At 58.1% G+C, this 21,049-nt stretch overlaps 1 protein-coding gene across 1 annotated transcript; it reads left to right on the top strand.

The window, feature by feature from the left end:
• Positions 1–437: 437 nt before the first annotated feature.
• Positions 438–20,609, top strand: ZNF335 (zinc finger protein 335). Its single transcript, XM_044918569.1, has 28 exons — positions 438–592; positions 1,268–1,518; positions 2,794–3,034; positions 3,841–3,918; positions 4,169–4,468; positions 4,549–4,698; positions 5,490–5,636; positions 7,106–7,358; positions 7,439–7,616; positions 8,640–8,752; positions 9,620–9,638; positions 9,757–9,873; positions 9,955–10,031; positions 10,113–10,273; positions 10,934–11,166; positions 12,077–12,170; positions 12,293–12,387; positions 16,231–16,490; positions 17,450–17,561; positions 17,648–18,022; positions 18,797–18,939; positions 19,020–19,174; positions 19,267–19,370; positions 19,448–19,525; positions 19,734–19,817; positions 19,901–19,966; positions 20,045–20,126; positions 20,213–20,609. Exons 2-28 carry the CDS (start codon positions 1,318–1,320, stop codon positions 20,338–20,340), a joined length of 4,044 nt encoding a protein of 1,347 aa, XP_044774504.1. The 5' UTR covers positions 438–592; positions 1,268–1,317; the 3' UTR covers positions 20,341–20,609.
• Positions 20,610–21,049: the final 440 nt, after the last annotated feature.

The raw sequence follows: 21,049 nt of genomic DNA, 5'->3' as shown, positions 1-21,049 counted from the left end.
TTTTCCCTATCTGTACAAGGATTATATGTTCCCCTCCTCCCAGGACACATCAAACCTAATTAGGAAGGATTCGATTAGCCTCGATAAGAGCGTTAAGTTATCGGTCAGGAGCCAGGCGAAACGACTAATGTTTATTCCTCTCCGGCCAAGTCAAAACCTCCCGGGCGCCGCACATCCATTGGAGCTGTTCCGGGAAGGGCGTGGTCAGGCCACTGAGGGCCACGCCCCCAGACCGTGGGGCAGCCTTCGCCGCGCCCAACCCTGCGGCCCAGGGAAGGGGGCCCAGCAGTGACGTCACATAACCACGCCCAGTGTAGCCCTCCGCCAAGAGAAAAAGTAGTCCCCAACCCATAGCGGACTGTGTCACCCATACTTGGCGACGTATAAAATACTAGACCCTCTCCGGACTGGACCATGGTTCTGAGGCCTCAGGGAAACCTTCTGACACAGCGGAAAGCTGTCTTTCTCTGGGTCGACGTAGGAAGTAGTCCCGGCCTACGGTGGGCCGACAGGTCCCTCCGCAGCGGGGGAAAGAGGATGGCGACCTCGTCGATGCCGGAGTCGGAGAGGAGCGCGGCTACGAAAGCGTTAGGTGAGCATCGAGTAGAGTCAGGTCGCCCCACTGCACCCTGCCGCGAAGTGGGGCCAGACTGCGGGGATAGCCGGCGGCGAGCTCCCGGGCCGGCGGGGCTGTCCGAACAGGGCCCCGGGGTCCCAGGCCCTTTAGTCGCTCTCGCACTTGCCTGAGCGGAAACCCGGCGCCGCCACAAGATGGCGTCGGGCCTGGAGCGCAGGCAGCGCCGGGGACAGCCCCGATTCGCCAGGCCCCGGACCGTCGCTGTCAGCCCCCTCCGCATGGGAACCAGGGGAGGGGGGAGCGAGCCACTGACCCAGGGGGGCCTGCGGGCTGTACCACCGACCCTGCACCCGGGGGGACTCGGGGGGCCTAAGGGCTGAACCACTGAGCCCGGAGCAGGCTCTTAGAGCGAACCACGCTGGGGGAGTCATGGAGGAGAGACGAGAAGGGTCAAGATTACCGGCCATTGACCACCCTCCCCGGGGTGGGAAGGGGTCTAGACTGGGAGGCCAGGCTTCTTGGTCCTGTTTTCCGGAGGCTCCTGTCTCTGTACGCGAGAAAGCCTCTCCCCGTCGGAGACTCAGTCTTTGCACCTGCGAAATGGGCACACGGGTGCAGCTGGGTGGGCCGTGGTTGCCCGGGCCGGGGAGGAGGCCCACCTGTTCCAGCCCGCGTCACCTCCTCTCGCAGAGTGAAGGATCCAGACCCTGCGCCTCCCTGTCAGGCGGCTTCCCGAGCCGATGGAGGAGAACGAGGTGGAGAGCAGTAGCGACGCGGCCCCGGGGCCTGGCCGGCCCGAGGAGCCCTCTGAAAGCGGCTTGGGCGTGGGCACCTCTGAAGCGGTGTCGGCCGACAGCAGCGACGCCGCGGCGGCTCCGGGGCCGGCGGAGGCCGACGACTCTGGCGTGGGGCAAAGCTCCGACCGCGGCAGCAGCTGTCTGGTATGGACCGGGCTGGCCGGCGTGGGTGGAGGCAAGGACCGCAGGCAGCGTGCCTGGCCGCCAAGGGAAGCAGCCAGAAAGGCTGGCTTGTAACTAATCCTTGTTTTTGGTTTACTGTGTGTCAGGCACGGCGCCAAGCCCCTAACATGGATTTTTCATTTAAGCCTCATACCTCGCAAGGCATATATCACTCTTTTGCACTGCAGGAAAGGAAACCGAGGCACAGAGAGCCGACAGAGCCAGGATTCAAACCTACGCTGTGGTCTTACCCACTCCACTACCCACTGTCCTCACTCTTTGGTTCAAGTCTTGGCTCTACCTCTGATTCACCGGGAGACCTCTTTGAGCCTCATTCTTCTGTCTGTAAAATGGAGCAGGAATACCTGCCTCGGAGGAAATACTCTTGGACACGTTCTGTAAAACTATCATTTCCTCCTGGCTCTCTGATCTTGGACAAGCTACCCTACTTCTAGCTCTCAGTTTTCTCATCTGTAAAGAGGGAATGATAAATATATCTGCCTCAATAGGGTTTTTGTGAGGATTAAATGAATTAATACATGCAAAGCAAAACCGTGCTCAGCACATACTATGCATTCAGTAAGTATTAGTCATTACTGTTGTCATTACCTGCAAGATAATGACTTCCGAGGCATCATGGTATAGAGCTGCCCAATGATGGACCCCCTTTTGGGGTCCAAGGGTTTCCTTAATTCAGCAAAGATGGGCCTGCCCAGCTTGTGCTGAACTCTGGGGATACAGCAGGGGACAAGACAGATGTGGGCCTGGCCCTTATGGAAAGTACAGTCTGACCTAGGAGACGTTATGCTACAGAGTGAACCATGATGAGGAGACACAGGCGACTGTAGCACCAAGGACAGAGAGGTCTTGGTTTGGCCGGGGGGTCAGGGTTGGCTTTCTAGTTCTGAGGTACCAGCTAAAGGTGGTGAGAAGGCTGGGTAGGAATTAGCTGGGAAGCATTTCAGGCAGAGGGAAGAGCTAATTGAAAAAGGCCCAGTGAAAACAGCTCTTTGAGGCTGTGTATGGGTGTGGGGATTATGCGGCCTCTTACCTGACCAGAGCTGGAGACCCTGGAAATTGTTCTTTGGTGGCTCTGTGACTAGAAGGCATCTACTGGTCATCAGTGGGCCTGATGGTGTGGATGGCTCCACTCACCATGTTTTTGGGCCAGGGAGCTCGATCTAGTGGGTGGCAGGCAACCTGCCCTGCCCCATCATGGCTCCTAAAATGCCTCTCTCCTTGTTTCCTGTCACCCAGGAGGAAGTGTCTGAGAGTAGCTCGAGCACAGATCCCTTGCCTCATGGCTACCTGCCTGATTCATCTTCTGTGTCCCATGGGCCAGTGGCAGGGGTGACAGGTGGCCCCCCAGCCCTGGTGCACTCCAGCGCACTCCCAGACCCCAACATGCTGGTGTCTGACTGCACGGCTTCTTCCTCGGACCTGGGCTCGGCCATCGACAAGATCATCGAGTCCACCATCGGGCCGGACCTAATCCCGAGTGAGTCCGGCAGAGGGCAGTGGGAGTCGGCCCAGAGGGATTTCCTGCGGGGTCCAGCAGAATCAGCTGCACAAACTTAAGCAAATAACCCTACCACTCTAAATGTGTCACGTGGGAACAGTAGCCCCTGTCTTGTAAATGAGGTGAAGATTTAACGAAACAGTGTAGTATAGTGCTTGGCACGTGATAAACACTGAATAAACATAGAAACAATAATATCTAACTTTGTAGTGGGGTTTGCTCTAAGCACTTTACATATAGTATCTCATTAATCCTCACAGTCTAGATGAGAAATCTGAGGTACAGAGGACCCACTGAGACCAGCAAGGTTGGGCCATAGGCTCAGATGGTCTGACTCCAGAGTCCGTATTCATGAGTTACCACACTGTACCCTCTATTACCAATGGTGTGTGTAAAGGCCATAGACTTGGAAAAGCCCTCAGGTGGTGTGGGAAGCCAACCCTGAGAAAGTGGTGCAGGGGCTAGGCCTTGACCTTGGGGGAGTTTGGAGACGGGGAGGGGGACTCTCCAGGTTTTAGTGGTCAGAGGTGGGGCAGCTGGGGTAGCCATGGCATCTCTGTGACTGTAGGCCAGCTCCTGGGCCAGCCTGTCACACCAGACCTCCCAACAGCCCAGCTCTGGGCGGAGGTGCACGGGCAGCAGGTACAGGGTGCAAGTGAGGCTCGGGGTGGTGGTGGGGGGGGCAGGGCAGCTGGATCATAGTTGGTGCAGGTGAGCCAGAGTGAATGTGGACAGTGACAGTTGTCATCGTCAGCTAGGACTCCCCTCCCTACATCTCTGCCCAGGCTGTATCACCGTAACCAGTGCTGAGGATGGCGGGGCCGAGACGGCACGGTACCTGATCCTGCAGGGCCCAGACGATGGTAAGACCCCAGGCAGCAGACCCAGGAAGCCCTGCAGTGGGTGAGGGAGTCGGAGAGGGAGGCTCTGCCACAAACTCAGTGTGTGGTCTTGGCAGCTCGTCCGCTGCTCTGGGCCCCACTTTCCCCGCCGTCACTCTGGTGGGGAGTTGGGTTCTAGGATCTCTGGGCCTGCCTGGGAGGGGCGGCCGTCGCTCGTGGCCCATGTTGCCCTCCACTTCCCCTCCACTCTGATGCCCTCACCCACCCCCAGGTGCCCCCATGGCCTCGCCGATGTCCAGTTCCACCTTGGCCCACAGCCTGGCAGCCATCGAGGCCCTGGCTGATGGCCCCACATCCACGTGCCTAGAGCCACCGGAGGAGGCACGGGGTAGGCCCAGCTCCCCGACGCAGCCGCCCCCGGGCTCTGGCGCCGAGGAGCCAGACCTGCAGAGCCTGGAGGCCATGATGGAGGTGGTGGTGGTCCAGCAGTTCAAGTGCAAGCTGTGTCAGTACCGGAGCAGCACCAAGGCCACGCTGTTGCGCCACATGCGGGAGCGGCACTTCAGACCAGGTGCGCTGACCGCAGCCTGGCCGCTGGGCTGCGCGCGGTGGGCGGAGTGGGGGGGGTGGCCGAGAGCCAGACGTGGCGAGTTTCTCTGATCTTCGCTGCAGCAGCTGCAGCTGGGAAGAAGGGGCGCCTGCGGAAGTGGGGCACCTCAGCCAAGAGCCAGGAGGAGGAGGGGCCAGAGGAGGAAGATGACGACGACATCGTCGACGCCGGCGCCATCGACGACCTAGAGGGTAGGCCACTGTCGCTCCCGGGCGTGCCACCACCGTACCCATCTCCAGATACTGAGCTGCCTCTGGCCCGCGTGGAGGGCTGGGAAAGAGGACTTGGCACAGATTCAGCCCCGCAGGTGCCTCCAGTGTAAGACAGGAGTCGGGGCTCTGGGGTTAGGACCTCTGTGTGCGGTTGTGCAGGCTGTGCACTGAAAAAGAGCACCACATCTAAGAGGGCCGCATTCACACTTGTCCAGCAGAAGCAGAAGACCAGCCACATGTACTTTTTGTCGTAGCTGTATTTAAAAAGGTTAAGAGATAAATTTAATCATGATTACCGGTGGGTTATTTTATTTTCTCTTTTTATTCTAGTGTTTTAAAATCCAGTAGCTCAGTGTAGAGCAGGCGTAAGTGCTCAGTGGTCATATACGGCTAGCGGCTCCTGCCCTGGGGAGCACCGTCATCAGAGTTTGTAGATTTGAGTGCTTCTTCCAACTGTTTTCTAACAGTGGCTATAAAGTGTCTAAAGGAGGGGGCATCTTTTTCTAGTTCACATAGTGGTGCTGTCTGAGTTAGCGTTAGGAGTCAGGAAAGGTGTAGAGAAAGGGTTGCAAGGGCTTGGAGAGAGGCGCTCAGAGTCAGCCAGGGGGAGGTCAGGAGGGCTTCAGGAGGAGGCATCACTGGTAGGTGGGCTTGGAGGAGAAGTAGGCAGGGATGGGAAGGGGGCCTCTTCCCAGGGAAACCAGGCCAGGGGTCAGGGCTGAAAGGGCGGGTCCAGGACTGATGCCCACCTTCTCTTGCGGTCCCCACAGAGGACAGTGACTACAATCCGGCCGAGGATGAGCCCCGGGGCCGGCAGCTACGTCCTCAGCGCCCTACTCCCAGTACGCCAAGACCCCGAAGGAGACCTGGCCGGCCTCGGAAGCTGCCTCGCCTGGAGACCTCAGACCTCCCAGACGGTGAGAGTCGGTCGTAGGTGGGGCCGTGCGAGTAGGGCTGAGGGGTGGCCTCATTCCCTGCTTCCTTCTGTAGAGCCTTGGGGAGTGAGTGTGCCAGGCAGGGGGGACCCGCAGGCCTCCTCATAAAGGGCCAGCCCTCTCGGACCGAGCTTGAGAAGCCCTGACTTAAGAAGCGATACATCAGCTTTGTATCCTCGGTGGTAAGGTGTCTTACAGCACAGCAGAAGTGTGAACCTTTATAACTAAACCAAGAAGATCAGTTTTAAGTATGATTCCTGAAATGAGAACGAGTCTGAGGCCTGAAACTGTCCAGGGAGCACTGGCTTGGAGCGTTACCGGCTGGGGACTAGAAAGGCCCACGGGCATGATGGCTCTGCCACCTACTAGCTCTGTGACCCAGAGCGTGGGACTTTGCCTCTTGAATCCCCTGTCCCCTTTCTGTGAATGGAGGTGACAGCACCTGCCTTTCAGGATTGCTTTAAGGTGTAAATACAAAAATACATGGTAGCTATCTTTGTATATGTGGTCTGGGGGAGATCATTACATTTTTTTAGCATCCTTTTTTAAAATAGCTTCGTACTAAGATCTATACGGGAAAGCGCACATACCCAAAGCGCCGAGCTTAGGGAGCTCTGACAAGGGGGATGCACCTGCACAGCCAGCAGCCCCGTCGAGAAGATGGTACCAGCATGGTCTAGATCACTTCTCATTTTTTTTTTAAAGATTTTATTTACTGATTTGAGAGAGAGTGAGTGAGTGAGCACAAGCCAGGGGAGGGGTGGGGCAGAGAGGCAGAGGGAGAAGCAGACTCCCCGCGGAGCAGGGAGCCCGATGCGGGGCTCCATCCCAGGACCCCGGGATCATGACCTGAGCCGAAGGCAGTCGCTTAAACAACTGAGCCCCCCAGGCGCCCCACGTTCCATTTTTAAAACATTACATTGGAGTACTGTTGATGTTTTTGAATAGGTAACACATTCAGATTGTTCAGACTTCTAGAGGTTGTGAGCGTGTACGGTGATGTGGTGTCTCCTCCCTTCTTCCCGTCTGCCCTCCAGCCTCCCAGTCTCCCTAGGGAAGACCAGTGTTAAAGTACCTGCTGTCACTGCCAGACTCTAGAATGTTCCCGTGAGGTCACTAGCACAGTAGTTATCCTCTCCACTTGACAGATGGGAAAATGAGACTCGGGCCGGAGGCTTTGCCCGAGGATGCACGGACGTCCCATGTCCGGGCTCAGCTGGTGTGCGGGCCTCTCGAAAGGCTGCTGCGGGCCGTCGGGCGGGAGCTGTGCAGGCAGGGGGCCAGCTGCAGGGCGGGCCTGCATCCATGCCGCCTGCGCCTGTCCATCACCTGACGTGCCCATCGGCGGCCTGTGACCGTGTTTGAAGGAGATGTTTTGGCTGGCCCCTGGCACACCTGTCCACATCCGTCCTGGTGTATCCGTGGCTGATCTGGGATCATGTCCGTGGCAGGTGTGGAAGGAGAGCCTCTAGTGAGTTCCCAGAGCGGACAGAGCCCTCCAGAGCCCCCGGAGCCCGAGGCACCCAGCTCCTCGGGCCCAGGATGCCTGGTTGCCCTGGGCAAGGCCGACAGGGCCCCCGTGGACCCCAGCGTGAGCCAGTCAGATGCGGAGAACGCGGCCCCCTCCTGCCAGGATGAGCCCGCCGCTCCGCCCCGCCGCCGGGGCAGACCCTCCAGGCGCTTCCTAGGCAAGAAATACCGCAAGTATGTAGAGCAGGGACGGGCTGGGGGAGACGGCCGGCGGCGCGGCCCAGCCAGACCTCTCCCCAATGCCCTCCTGGCAGGTATTATTACAAGTCTCCCAAACCACTCCTGAGGCCCTTCCTGTGCCGCATCTGCGGCTCCCGCTTCCTGTCCCACGAGGACCTGCGCTTCCACGTCAACTCCCACGAGGCCGGGGACCCCCAGCTCTTCAGGTGCCTGCAGTGTAGCTACCGCTCCCGCCGCTGGTCCTCACTCAAGGTGTGGAGCGGGGGGGGGGGGGGGGGGGGCTGGGACAGAGGCGAGGGCTGGCGGGCAGTGCCAAGAGGGAGTGGCACTCACGGGCCACTGGCCAGCACCCTCCTGCTCCTTCGCGGGGCCCGTTAAGTGGCATGCCACCGTGTACTGAAGGAGTTCAGGTGTGGGCGCCATGGACACTTGTGCAGGCTGCACACTGCGTGGTGGTGTCTTGTCCTCAGAGGTGCTGTGCACGGTGCACACAGCGGAGCTTTGCGTGATCACCACACACTTTGGCAGATGGCAGTAAAACCGGTCCTGTGGTTCTGTCTCGTTCAGTGTGTTAGAAAGTTTCCCAGTAGATGGCAGTACTGTGTCTCAAGGAAGGAGTTCCTTTTTACACCATTTACCCAAAAGTGCCAGTGGGCTTGCTGCAACCCTAAGCCGTTTTTTATCCAGCACCCGGGCCTGGTAGGCATGCTCGAGTTTCACACTCACGCAGCCCGAAGAGGTTGTAGGTATCAATAGGCCCATTTTACTGACCCAGGAAACTGTGGCTTGGCTTGGCCCAAGTAAGGCAGAGAGCTGGCCGTCATGGGCAGTAGGGGCTACCTGAACCACAGGCCAGAGCCCCTGTGCTTTCTGCACACAGTTCTTCCTCCCTCAGCCAGGCCCGTGACCTGGAAGGTGTTCTCAGGAACTCTGCTGGGGGAGGGTTGTCCCCGAGTGGGGTGGGGAGGGTGGAGGCTCTAGAGCCATGTTGCTTGGGTTTGGCTCCAAGCTCTGCCATTCACAGAGTCACTCGGTGCCGAGGTCACTTCCCTCTGAGCCTCAGTTTCTGCGTCTTTCAGATGGTGAGCCAGCCCAGGGCCTGGTGCAGAGTAGGTGCCCTTGTTGGGGAGAGTCCCCAACCCTCATAGGCTCCGGCCCTTGCAGCTCGCCCTTGTTCTGGGAGCCCGCTCCCACGGCAGCTCTAAGGCTGTGGGCACAGGTTGGGGGGTGCAGGGGAGGCCAGCCCAGCCCACCATCCATTCACCTCTGTCCTAGGAGCACATGTTCAACCACGTGGGCAGTAAGCCCTACAAATGTGACGAATGCAGCTATACCAGCGTCTACCGGAAGGACGTGGTCCGGCACGCAGCCGTGCACAGTCGAGACCGGTCAGTGCATGGGGGTGAGGAGCGGGGACGGGCCGGGGCGGGAAGTGGAGGCCCACCACAGCCGTGTTTCCCCCTTACTGAGCACCTGCCCCGGGCCACCCCATTGGCAGCACGTCACAGACTGCTATTCATCCCAGCTCACTTGGCTCAGAGCAATAGCAGGGCCTGGAGGGCTCTTGTTCTGTCTGTTCCCTGCCGTGAGCTTTGTAAGATGGGGACAGTCATTGTTGAGGGGATTAAAGGGAATTATCTACCTATAAGGGAGCTCAGGAAATCACCTAAAGGCCTTACAGACTTCCAACTCCCAGAGCACGGACAGAGCACACACAGGACAGATGGGCAGAGGAGCAAATCCTTAGAGGCCCTGTGATTGCTCAGAGTTGTCATTAGACCTGCAGCTTGAGGAAGGAGTTTACTCCTCTTGGGGTGCAGTGTGAGCAGAGGTTGGTTACAGGAATCCTTGAGGGCAGTGACTTTCAAACTGTGCTTGTGGGAAAGCCTGCTCTCTACAATGCTTATGGGTTTTCTTTAAAAAAGGCGGGGCAGACGGGGGCGGGGGGAAGGAGGTAAGATTATGGACACCAGTTCGAACACCTGGTTCACCAACTCTTTTTTCTGCAGGACTTCTCAGGGCCTTTAAAATGCACATTTTGTGACAAAGGAAGAAGGCACCATTCTAGAATTTATTTACAGCGTGCCTCTTAGCATTTTCTAGTGAACTCCACTTGGGGAAAGCCTGTTCTGAGAGAAGGGCTTGGCTGGGCAGTAGGGACACTCACAGCTGAGACTGGGTCCGGTTAGTGTGAGAAGGTTTGAGGTGGGCTTGGGGAAGCAACGGTCTGACTCCTATGCCTTTCTGCCTCCCAGGAAGAAGAGACCAGATCCGGTGAGTCTGGGGCCCTGGCCCAGGGAGGGAGCCTGCTTGAGGGCCGCTTGTGAGGGTGGGGGCAGGAGGTGAGGTCTCTCTCTCTCTCCTCATCTGGTTCCTTCTTGTCCCTTCCCAGGCCCCGAAGCTGAGCTCCTTCCCTTGCCCTGTGTGTGGCCGTGTGTACCCGATGCAGAAGAGACTCACACAGCACATGAAGACACACAGCACGGAGAAGCCCCACATGTGTGACAAGGTGGCTGGCGCCAAGGGCCGGGGGCAGGGTGAAGGGGTCTCCCTAGGCAGTTCCCCATCTAACTCACCCTACCCCTCACAGTGTGGAAAGTCCTTTAAGAAGCGCTACACTTTTAAGATGCACCTGCTCACGCACATCCAGGCTGTCGCCAACCGCAGGTATATCCCCAAGGAGCCCCCGGGGCTGGAGCACCCCACCCCACCCTATTGCTGAGCTTCCCTCCCTCTCACCATCTCCAGGTTCAAGTGCGAGTTCTGTGAATTTGTTTGTGAGGACAAGAAGGCACTACTGAACCACCAGCTGTCCCATGTCAGTGACAAGCCATTCAAGTGCAGCTTTTGCCCCTACCGCACCTTCCGGGAGGACTTCCTGCTCTCCCATGTGGCTGTCAAGCACACAGGTCAAGCCCGCCCTGCCCCACCGTGGGGAGCCCTTAGCTCTCCCTGCCCCCATTCGCAGGCTCAGCGCTGTCCTCTTCCTCCCCCTCCGCAGCCCCAGCCCTGGCTGCTTAGTTGTAAGGGACTCTGCCCTGGAGGTGTCACCCTCTCTCCTCAGCTCTGCGTGGTCATGGGCCACCTTGCCCTGTCTGAGCCTTCCTTGGCTGTGAAAGGGGCGTCAGGAGTACCTACCATGTGGTGGTTATAAAAGTGAGCTGTGTTCTGCAAGCCCTGTCTTGCTGGGTGCTGGACGGAGGCCCCACCCTCGCGCATGCAGAAGGCGCACAAAATGGTTGATTCTCTCTCCTCCTTGGTGCCCATGCCTCTGATGGGCATGTTGGGGGAGATCAGACACGCTGTGGGGCCGATTCCCGTCTACTTGGGGGAGATGATTGGTAAGAGAAGCGGGTGGTCCTGTGACGTGAAAAGGAGACACTCGGAGGAAGGCTGTGAGTGCGGGAGGTGGGCCCGGTCCCCATCCGGCCTGGCTCGCCGGAACAAGCTACAGCACGTGCTCGCCCAGCTCCCGGCCGGGAGACGGTTGGAGAGGTCGCGGGGCCCGTGGAGGGCTTCCTGGGGTGGCCGGGGGGGGAGCCCAAGCGTCCGTCCGCCTGTGCCCACAGGGGCCAAGCCCTTTGCCTGCGAGTACTGCCACTTCAGCACGCGCCACAAGAAGAACCTGCGCCTGCACGTGCGATGCCGGCACGCGAGCAGCTTTGAGGAGTGGGGGCGGCGCCACCCCGAGGAGCCGCCTTCGCGCCGTCGCCCCTTCTTCTCTCTGCAGCAGATTGAGGAGCTGAAGCAGCAGCACAGTGCGGCCCCCGGACCACCCCCCCTCTCCCCGGGACCTCCTGAGGTGAGCTCAGCCAAGCAGGCAGAAGGGGCTGGGGGGCATGGGCCAGGATGACCGTGTCCTGTCAGCTTCCCTGTCCCCAGCATCCTCATTGGCATGCTGGGGACAAGAAAATGGTCCCTGTCTCTCCGGCTCTGGTAAAGGGCAGATGAGGTCACAGGCCTGTCCACCCTAAGCTCGGAGTGGGAGTGGCTTTCCAGTGGCAGGAACAGAGAATGAGATCTCAGTAGCTTAACTGTGGTCATAGTTTATTATTCTCTCAAAAATGAGTCCAGAGGTCAGCAGCCCAGGGCTAGTGTGGCAGCTCCATGGCCAGTCATCAGGGACCAAGCTCTCTCGATATTTTTTCCCAGCCATCCTAGGCATACGACTTACATCTTTGTGGTTGCCTCATGGTCCAGTGTAGCTGCAGGAGCTCCAGCCTTCTAGCCACATCCCAGGCAAGAAGCAGGAGGAAGGGATGGGAGAAAGGCAAAAAGGAAGCCTGCCATTTCTCCATCTGTCTTCCCTCTGAACTTAACCAGAAGCTCCTGCTTAGCCACAAGGCCACACTTGACCTAGCTGCGAGGCAGGCCGAGAAGGATAGTCTCATAGTTGAGGACATTGCCTCCCCCTCCCGTTCCACAAGAGGTGGACCACGACTATGTCCTGGTAGAACACAGGCTCCCGCGTCAGTCTTGTGTTCAGATCCCAGTTGTACTTACTAGCTGTGGAGTCGTAGCCTTTGCTCCGCTTGTCTGAGCCTCGGTTAGTTTGTCAGTAGCACTGAGCTGAGAAATACCTTGAGACATAGTTGTGTGACGATGAAACAAGCCAACGGATGTAAAGCGCCTGACCCGAAGGAGGTGCTTGGCAGTCAGTGCTTGCATCCGAGCTGCCCCCTCTCAGGCTTGGCCACATCCCCACCCCGCAGATTCCCCCTGAGGCGGCACCTTTCCAGGCACCCGAGACCCCCCCACTGCTCTGTTCCGACACGCTTGGTGGCGCCACCATCATCTACCAGCAGGGTGAGCTCTGAGGGAAGGTGGGAGCCTGGGCAGCTGGGGGCAGGGGCAGGCCTCCTGCTGGGGCCCCGCGGAGGGAGAGGGGGCGGTGGGCCGTTCTCAGGCTCAGGTCTCACCCAACCCAGGCGCTGAGGAGTCCACGGCAATGGCCACGCAGACGGCCTTGGATCTGCTGCTGAACATGAGCGCCCAGCGGGAGCTGGGGGGCACAGCCCTGCAGGTGAGCCGCCCAGGCCGCCGCCTTGCCTCGCCTCCCCTGTGCAGCCACCTTCGGTGCCTGCTCCGCACTGGACACTGGGAGGGGAGGAGGGTGAAGAGGCAGATGCGCCCTACCCTCGGGGCACCCCCACTTAGCCAGGAGACTGTCCGCCAAAACCCCAGGAGCAGACACGGAGGAGGGGGGCCCCCATGTGCCAGGGAGGTCAGAGGAGCTCCCGCTCAGCTCGAGTCCCCCGCGACCTCTGCCAGGCCGAGTGGTTAGCACCGCCCCTGTGGCTTCTGAGGCCCTGTTCGGGCGCAGGCTTCCCAGGTCTGCAGCCACCCAGAGCTTCCCATCTGGCCTGGCGCCCTCACCCGGTGACGCCTCCCACAGCCGGGGGGAGGGGGGGGGCGGGGGGGGGGGGGGGGGCGCGGCCAGGCCCAGGCCTCTGTCCGCTCTGGCCCCTCTTGGCCTGCAGATCCTCCCCGAGCTCCTCAGGACTTCTCCCTCCCCCCAGCCGCCCGCCCCCGCTCCTCTGAGGCCAGAGAGCTTTGTTAGCCCCTCCTGTCTCCGAGCCTCGTGAAAACATGTCGAATCTGTGTTTGAGATGATAAATTCCGAGAACTTGGAGCAATAGCGAGCCACGGGGCTAGAGGACAGACAACTCGGTGGAGGTGGGAGCCTGGTGTCAGACCTGGAGAGCTTCCTAGGATTACAGTAGTGCCTTTGGTGGCATATAGAAGTTGTACGGTTTTTTTTTTTTTAAGATTTTATTTATTTATTTGACAGAGAGAGACACAGCGAGAGAGGGAACACAAGCAGGGGGAGTGGGAGAGGGAGAAGCAGACTCCCCGCAGAGCAGGGAGCCTGATGTGGGGCTCGATCCCAGGACCCTGGGATCATGACCTGAGCTGAAGGCAGATGCTTAAGGACTGAGCCACCCAGGCGCCCCAGAAGTTGTACATTTTTAGGTAGTTAAATCAGTCTTTGATGGTTTTTGCCTTTGATATCCTCCCTAGAAAGACCTCCTTTGCCCTAAGATAATACGAACATTCATTTGTATTTTCTTCTTAGAGTTTCGTTTTTTACACTTAAATCTTTACTCTACCTGGAATTTATTTTTGGTGTATGTAGAAAGGTAGCGGACTTTACTTTTTTTCCCAAAAGTTATCCAGTGCAGTATATGAAATAATCTTCCCCAGTGGTTGGAAATGCCCACTTTTCTTTTTTTTTTTTTTTTTTTAAGATTTTATTTATTTATTTGACAGACAGAGACACAGCGAGAGAGGGAACACAAGCAGGGGGAGTGGGAGAGGAAGAAGTAGACTCCCCGCTGAGCAGGGAGCCCGATGCGGGGCTCGATCCCAGGACCCTGGGATCATGACCTGAGCCGAAGGCAGACACTTAATGACTGAGCCACCCAGGCGCCCCTCAAGTCAGTGTTTTACTTGGTAAACATGTCTGAGACCATGCATCCCTGGCTGCTAAGCACCATGGCGGACAGGGCTAGAAAGGTAACAGCTTTATTTTGAGCAGGGGGCAAAGACAAGGCAGCACTTTGGAAATGCCCACTTTTCAAGTTCTAGATTCCGCCGTATACAGACAAGATCTGTTCTATTGCTCTGTCTGCTGTTCTCGTGCCAGTACATCATGCATTTTTTTTCTGATTACAAAAACATATGTTTGTAAAAAAAACCATATAGAACATTAGGAAATGTTCTATACAGAAAGTGGAAGTCCTTAACATCCCTCCCATCCCAACTGTTAATGGGCTAATAAGCATTTCTCCAGTTCTGTCCGTGTACACAGTAACACAGGGACATTGTGTTCCTTAAAAAATGGGATCACAGGGCCGCCCGGGTGGTGCAGTCGGTTAAGCATCCGACTCATGGTTTCAGCTCAAGTCATGATCTCAGGGTCATGAGATAGAGCCTCCCATTGGGCTCTGTGCTCCATGCAGAGTCTGCTTGAGATTCTCTCTCCTTCTGCCTCTGCCCCTTCTGCTTGCATGTGCATGCGCTCTCTCTCCCTCAAATAAATAAATAAATCTTAAAAAAAAAAACGGGATCACATGATTCATGCTCCTCCGTAGCCCACTTTTCTTCACTGGGCAGCATGTGCGGTACGGTCTGGCCTGTGCACACAGACCTCCTCTCCCTGTCGTTCCCACGTTACGTCTCCACGTCCTTCCGTCGTCCCAATGTTGTAGGTCATGCAATCCTTTATTGGTGGTTGGTTGTTTCCAATTTCTAACCAATCAAAGGCAGTGCTTCGGTGCACATATATTTCAGGTGCTCCTAAACGTTTTTTAGTTAAAAAAAAGCCTCCTAGAAGTAGAATTGGTGGGTCTGAAGGTATGAAGCCTGAGAGAGAGAGATGCTTGTTTATGTGACCACTGCTAGAGCGTGTCTCCCTACACCTTTGCCAACACTGGGTGCTGGGTGTCCCCAATCTTTATAAATCTCATCCACGTAGTAGAAGTGTATTTCATGGTCTTTTTTTTTTAGGTTTTATTTATTTAAGTAATCTCTACTCCCAATCAGCATAGGGCTTGAACTCCCAACCCCAAGATTAAGAGTCACATGCTCCTCTGAGCCAGCCAGGTGCCCCTCATGGTCTTAATTTATAATTTTGTGACCATAAATGAGATTGAACTACTTTCTGTATGTTCATAGGCCGTTTATTTCTTCTCTGACTTACCTGTTTGTGTCCTGTGTCGGTTTTCCTATTAGTCTTTTTTTTTTTTTTTAAGATTTATTTATTTGAGAGAGTGCGCACATGCATGGAGCGGGACGGTGGGTGGTGCAGAGGGAGAGGGAAAGAGAAACCTTAGCAGACTCCCCACTGAGCACAGAGCCCAACGCAGGGTCCGATCCCATGACCCCAAGATCACAATCCAAGCCGAAACCAAGAGTGAGATGCTTAACCAGCTGCGCCGCCCAGGTGCCCCATTGGTCTTTTTATTATCACTTTGCAGAGGCTCCTTGTATATGAAGGAGACTCCCCTTTTCTCTCTCGTATGAATTGTTAAATACCACATTTCTTTGTTTTCTGATTTCAGTTTATGGTTTGTTTTGCTGATTAGAAAAAATCTTCCCACCCCAGAGCATAAAAATACTTATCCACATTTTCTCTTCATATTTGTAGTTTTTTATTACATTTCATGGGGCACCTGGGTGGCTCAGTCCTTAAGCATCTGCCTTCGGCTCAGGTCATGGTCCCGGGGTCCTGGGATCGAGCCCCACATCGGGCTCCCTGCTCTGCGGGAAGCCTGCGTCTTCCTCCTCCACTCCCCCTGCTTGTGTTCCCGCTCTCGCTGTGTCTCTCTGTCAAATAAAAAATAAAAATTAAAAAAAAAAGATTTATTACATTTCAGTCTTTAATCCATTTGAAGCGGACTTTGGAGTAAGATGTGAGGTCAAGTTCCTTTTTTCTTCAGTGGTTTGCCACTTGTCCCTTTACCCTAGGATTTCTCGGTCTTGGCCTTCAGTGGCAGATAGTTCTTTGTTGTGGGAGCCATGCTATTCGTTGCGGGGTGGTTAGCCGCATCCCTGACAGGTAACCCCGAGGCGCCGGGACCACCCCCCTTCCAAGTGTGGCCAGTGAATGCAGACATTGCCCAGCTGCCCCTGGAGGGCAGTATTGTGCTACCCTGGTCTTGTTCAGTTTACTTAGTTCCAGTTGCTGGGTGGGGCTTGGAGAGTCAGAGGTGCTTTAGAAAGAACACACAGTTGGGGCTGTACAAATGGGTGGTGGCAGCACTGGGTCGCCTGGGTGTGGGTAAGCTTTGAGGTAGAGAAGGGCCCTGAACACTAGCCCCTCTGCCACAGACCCTGCTCCTGATGCCCGCTGGGTCCATTACAGGTGGCCGTGGTGAAGTCCGAGGACATGGAAGCAGAGTTAGCATCCCCTGGTGGGCAGCCCTCCCCAGCAGGTGCCACTCCGCAAGTGGTAACCCTCCACGTGGCCGAGCCGGGGGGCAGCGTGGCAGCAGAGAGCCAGCTAGGCGCCCCTGACCTGCAGCAGATCACCCTGGCACCTGGTCCATTTGGTGGGACTGGCTACAGCGTCCTCACGGCACCCCCTATGGAGGAGGGGACATCAGCTCCTGGCACGCCTTACAGGTGAGACCTGCTGCTTGCAAGGCCCCCTTTAGTCATTGATCGGCGTGCTGGGAGGCCTCAGATAAGGGCCCTGCCCACCGGAGCCTAGGGGCAGGAGGCAAAAATCCTAATACGTGTAACGTAATTAGCCATAGGAGTCGTATCTTTCTCAGGAGGTTGGAAGCTACTAATTTTTGCCCACTTAGATGTTCCAGGCACTGGACGTTCGGATCTCACCTAAACCATTCCCATGAGATCCACGTTTCTCTCAGTTTACAAGTGAGGAAATGGGCCAGGGACATTGAGTGACTCGCCTGAGGTCAGACAGGCAGTAAGTGAGGAGTCGACCCCTTGGTTCTAAAGTCACGTGCTCTTTGTTCTGGATGATCTTGAGGGGTTGTCCATTCTGAGCTTCGTGGCAAGCTCAGGCTCGTCGCCGGCCCTGGAGGCCTGGCAGCCGCACTCGGCTTCCTCTGCACTGAGCAAGTTCGGGGCAGAAATATTTGTATGCTCCCTGAACTCCGGGGCGGTCTGAGAAAGCCCTTAATCCAAGCACTGAAGCGCCACAGTGTGTGGCTGGGATAGGAATCCAGATCCCTGGGCAGCCGGCGGGCAGCCCAGTCTCAGCGTCTGCCATCTGCTCTTGGTCTTTGGGTACTTGCCAGGCCGGCCCCCCCACCCACCCACTGGCCCTCCTGCTGCCGCACTTGGCCAGACCTGGGCTGGACCCCTGGGGCTCTCCGCCTCACTGCCGCCCTGCCCTTCAAAGGAGCCGGATGACTACTTTTGAGCAGGACGATACGTTGGACCTGTGGTCACTATTTACGGAAGAGACAGTTGAGGTTCAGCTGGAATTCAGACCAGGGAGTCCACCTGTGGTGGCAGTCACCCCCTCAGTTGATGACTTTCTTGGGGAAGGGGACGCCTGTGGCCTTCTGTCCCCTCCTAGAATTCACTCCTCCCCTCTTCGGTGCTCACAGCGAGGAGCCCCCAGGGGAGGCAGCCCAGGCTGTGGTTGTGAGCGACACCCTGAAAGAAGCTGGCACCCACTACATCATGGCAGCCGACGGGACCCAGCTGCACCACATCGAGGTGAGGCTTGGGGTACCAATCCCTCCCCCATTTCTCATCCTTCCCCAGTCCTTCCCAGTACCTCACGCTCCCCCGTTTCTCTACAGCTGACTGCAGATGGCTCCATCTCCTTCCCAAGTCCGGATTCCCTGGCCTCTGGAGCCAAGTGGCCCCTACTACAGTGTGGGGGGCTGCCCAGAGATGGCCCTGAGCCCCCATCTCCAGCCAGGACCCACCGGGTGGGAGACCCCCAGGGCTCTGCCTCCCCACCTCCTGTGGCCAGCAAAGCCCTGAGCCTGGGAGTGCCGCCGTCGCCACCGTCCGCAGCCACGGCCTCCTCCAAGAAGTTTTCCTGCAAGATCTGTGCTGAGGCCTTCCCTGGCCGAGCAGAGATGGAGAGTCACAAACGGGCCCACGCCGGGCCTAGTGCCTTCAAGTGCCCCGACTGCCCCTTCAGTGCCCGCCAGTGGCCCGAGGTCCGGGTAGGTGCCACCCCCTGTGCCTCCCCTCACACTCATTCGGCCACTTGTTTGTGTAACAGACCTTAACTGAGCACCCCGAGCCAGGCCCTCTCCCCCTTCTAGGGTCACAAAGGATTCCGTGAGGTCTCAGCGCTCAGTCTGGTGGGGAACCATCCAGACACGGTGACTGATGCCCCACAGTGTCCCTGGTGTGAAGAGTGCAGACAGCAGAGCAGACAGGAACGGGTCGTGTGGGCTTGGGGTGCTGGTGCTGGCCGACCCGGGCCCAGAGGGGCAGAGGCGCAGGTGCGGTGGCAGGAGGCGTGCTTAGGGAAATGCAAGTTGTCAGGAAGCGGGAGAGCGCAGGGTACGAGGAAGGTGGTGGAAACTGTGTGGAGAAAGTGAGGAGGGCAGGTTCTGGGCGGGAGTCCTTCCCCCAAGGATTACCGTTTGCAGACTCAGAATCCTCACAGCAGCTCGGTGACGGGAGCAGGGCCCGGAGCCCTAGGACGTCGGGGCTGGGAGAGCCCTTCAGAGGTTCCCTCATCTGAATCTGAATCTCGCGTTTATGCGGGGTAAATGGAGTCTGGGAGCAGGGACAGGATTTCCTAAGTGACCTAACGGCGGGGGCCCGGGACTTGTTCTCTCCCCGCGCACGGCAGCACCAGATCTCGGTCTGGTTTGTACCAGCGCAGCTCCCGTCCCCCTGTGGACAGATTCCCAGACAGCCCTGTCCGTGAGGTGCTGTGTGCCCGCCCAGCCAGCGCCCCCCCCCCCCCCCCCCCCCCCCCCCAGGCGCACATGGCACAGCACTCGAGCCTGCGGCCCCACCAGTGCACCCAGTGCAGCTTTGCCTCCAAGAACAAGAAGGACCTGCGGCGGCACATGCTGACGCACACCAACGAGAAGCCCTTCGCGTGCCACCTCTGCGGGCAGCGGTGAGGCGGAGGACAGGCGTGCGGGGGCTGCTGGGCATGCGTGATGGGGCCGCCCCTGAGCCTTTTCCCCCTCCCCTCAGTTTCAACCGGAACGGGCACCTCAAGTTCCACATCCAGCGGCTGCACAGTCCTGACGGGAGAAAGACGGGGACCCCGACTGCCCGGACCCCAGCCCGGACCCCCACCCAGACCATCATCCTGAACAGTGACGAGGAGACGCTGGCCACGCTGCACAGTGAGCTGCCCCTGGGGGACCAGGGTGGGGGGCCGGGGCCTTGTCAGGTTCCACCCGAGTCCCTGTGTGAGCACCCTCCCCTCTGTGCCCAGCTGCTCTCCAATCCAGCCACGGGGTCCTGGGCCCAGAGCGGCTACAGCAGGCACTGGGCCAGGAGCACATCATCATGGCCCAAGAGCAGACCGTGACCAATCAGGTGAGCGCCTGGGCTGGGAGGTCACAGGCCGGGGTGGGGACACAGAGCCGAGGCTGGAGCTGGCTTGGTCCTGGCAGGAAGAAGCCACCTACATCCAAGAGATCACCACCGCGGACGGCCAGACAGTACAGCATCTGGTGACCTCCGACAACCAGGTGAGCACCCGGGCCAGCACTGCCCTGCCTCCGCCTGCCCCCAGGCCCTGCTTTGGGGAGGAACAGTACTTTCCAAACCACCCCTCCCCGGATCCGTGCTTGCAGCTGCCATCATTCATGCTGGGTGTCCCTGGGCCCCTGCTTGGTCTTCCTCGCTAAGCTCCCGGTTCAAGGTCTCAGCACATGCCTTTCCTCCACCCTTCTCCAGGTACAGTACATCATCTCCCAGGATGGAGTCCAACACCTGCTTCCCCAGGAATACGTGGTGGTTCCAGAGGGCCATCACATCCAGGTAGGCCAGGCCTGAGCGGGAGTGGGGAGTGAGGGCAGGGGCGTACAGCCTCCTTGGTCGTCACGTTGCCTTCCTCCCTCCAGGTACAGGAGGGCCAGATCACACACATCCAGTATGAACAAGGGGCCCCTTTCCTTCAGGAGTCCCAGGTAGGGCCTTTGGGGGGATCAGAGGGAGCCGGGGCACAGCCCCTCCAAGGCCGGATCTCATTGGCTTCTCCACTCTAGATCCAGTATGTGCCTGTGTCCCCAGGCCAGCAGCTGGTCACACAGGCCCAACTGGAGGCCGCTGCACACTCAGCTGTCACAGGTATGGGACGGGAGCCTGATGACCATGGGGACCCAGGCCGAGCTTCTGGGGCCTATGGCTCACTGTTCTCTCCCCTCCCCTGACAGCGGTGGCTGATGCTGCCATGGCCCAAGCCCAGGGCCTGTTTGGTGCAGAAGAGGCGGTGCCTGAACAGATCCAACAGCTGCAGCATCAGGGCATCGAGTACGACGTCATCACCCTAACTGATGACTGAGCCCCGAGGGCCCAACGCAGACCGTGGATGTTGGGGCCAGCCGGGGTGGGGGTTGGGGGGACCCGCTGGGACTCACCTCCCTGTTCCACCTAGGGTCTCCAGGCACTGAGCAGCCGGTATGCTGTCACTCTGAGAGAGCCAGACCTGTGCTGCTGGGTTTAGGGGACAACCATGGGCCCCAGCCAGGACATGCTGGGTGCCCTAGCCTGCAGGCAGGCTTTGGGGAGAGAAATTTATTTTTGGTTGGACCCACTGGCCCCTCAGTCTCAATAAAGGGACCAGAGTCCAGTCCTGACCATCTTACTTTTGTCCGCAAGGACTTGGGAAATGGAAGGAAGGAGGAGCATACAGCTCAGAGAGCTGCCTAGCCCCACAGTGCAGCCCGCCCTGCCTCTGTAAAGTGTGGCGGCCCAACGGCAGGGCAGGCCCGTGGGGCAGAGGCCCGATACTGGGAGAGATTGCTGAGCTGGTAAGAACCCCCCCCCCCCCCCGGAGCACCTTCAGACCTCCTTCCCTTCTCCTGGACCCCAGAAGAACATCTGCTCCCGGCCTAGAGGTCCTCAGAGGGCAGCACAGCCAGCTGCCAGGGTAGAAGACTATACCCTGAAGCCCATGGTGGCCCAGAGCTGCTGCTCCTACTGACCCTGGGCTGTGAACCCTAGCTGGCTGCCCCCTCACTGTGGCGGCTCTAGGTCAAGCAGGAGTCTTG

Source organism: Neomonachus schauinslandi, chromosome 10, assembly GCF_002201575.2.
Source record: "Neomonachus schauinslandi chromosome 10, ASM220157v2, whole genome shotgun sequence".
Taxonomy (NCBI): Eukaryota; Metazoa; Chordata; class Mammalia; order Carnivora; family Phocidae; genus Neomonachus; species Neomonachus schauinslandi.
This window is presented reverse-complemented; position numbering and strand designations above follow the sequence as displayed.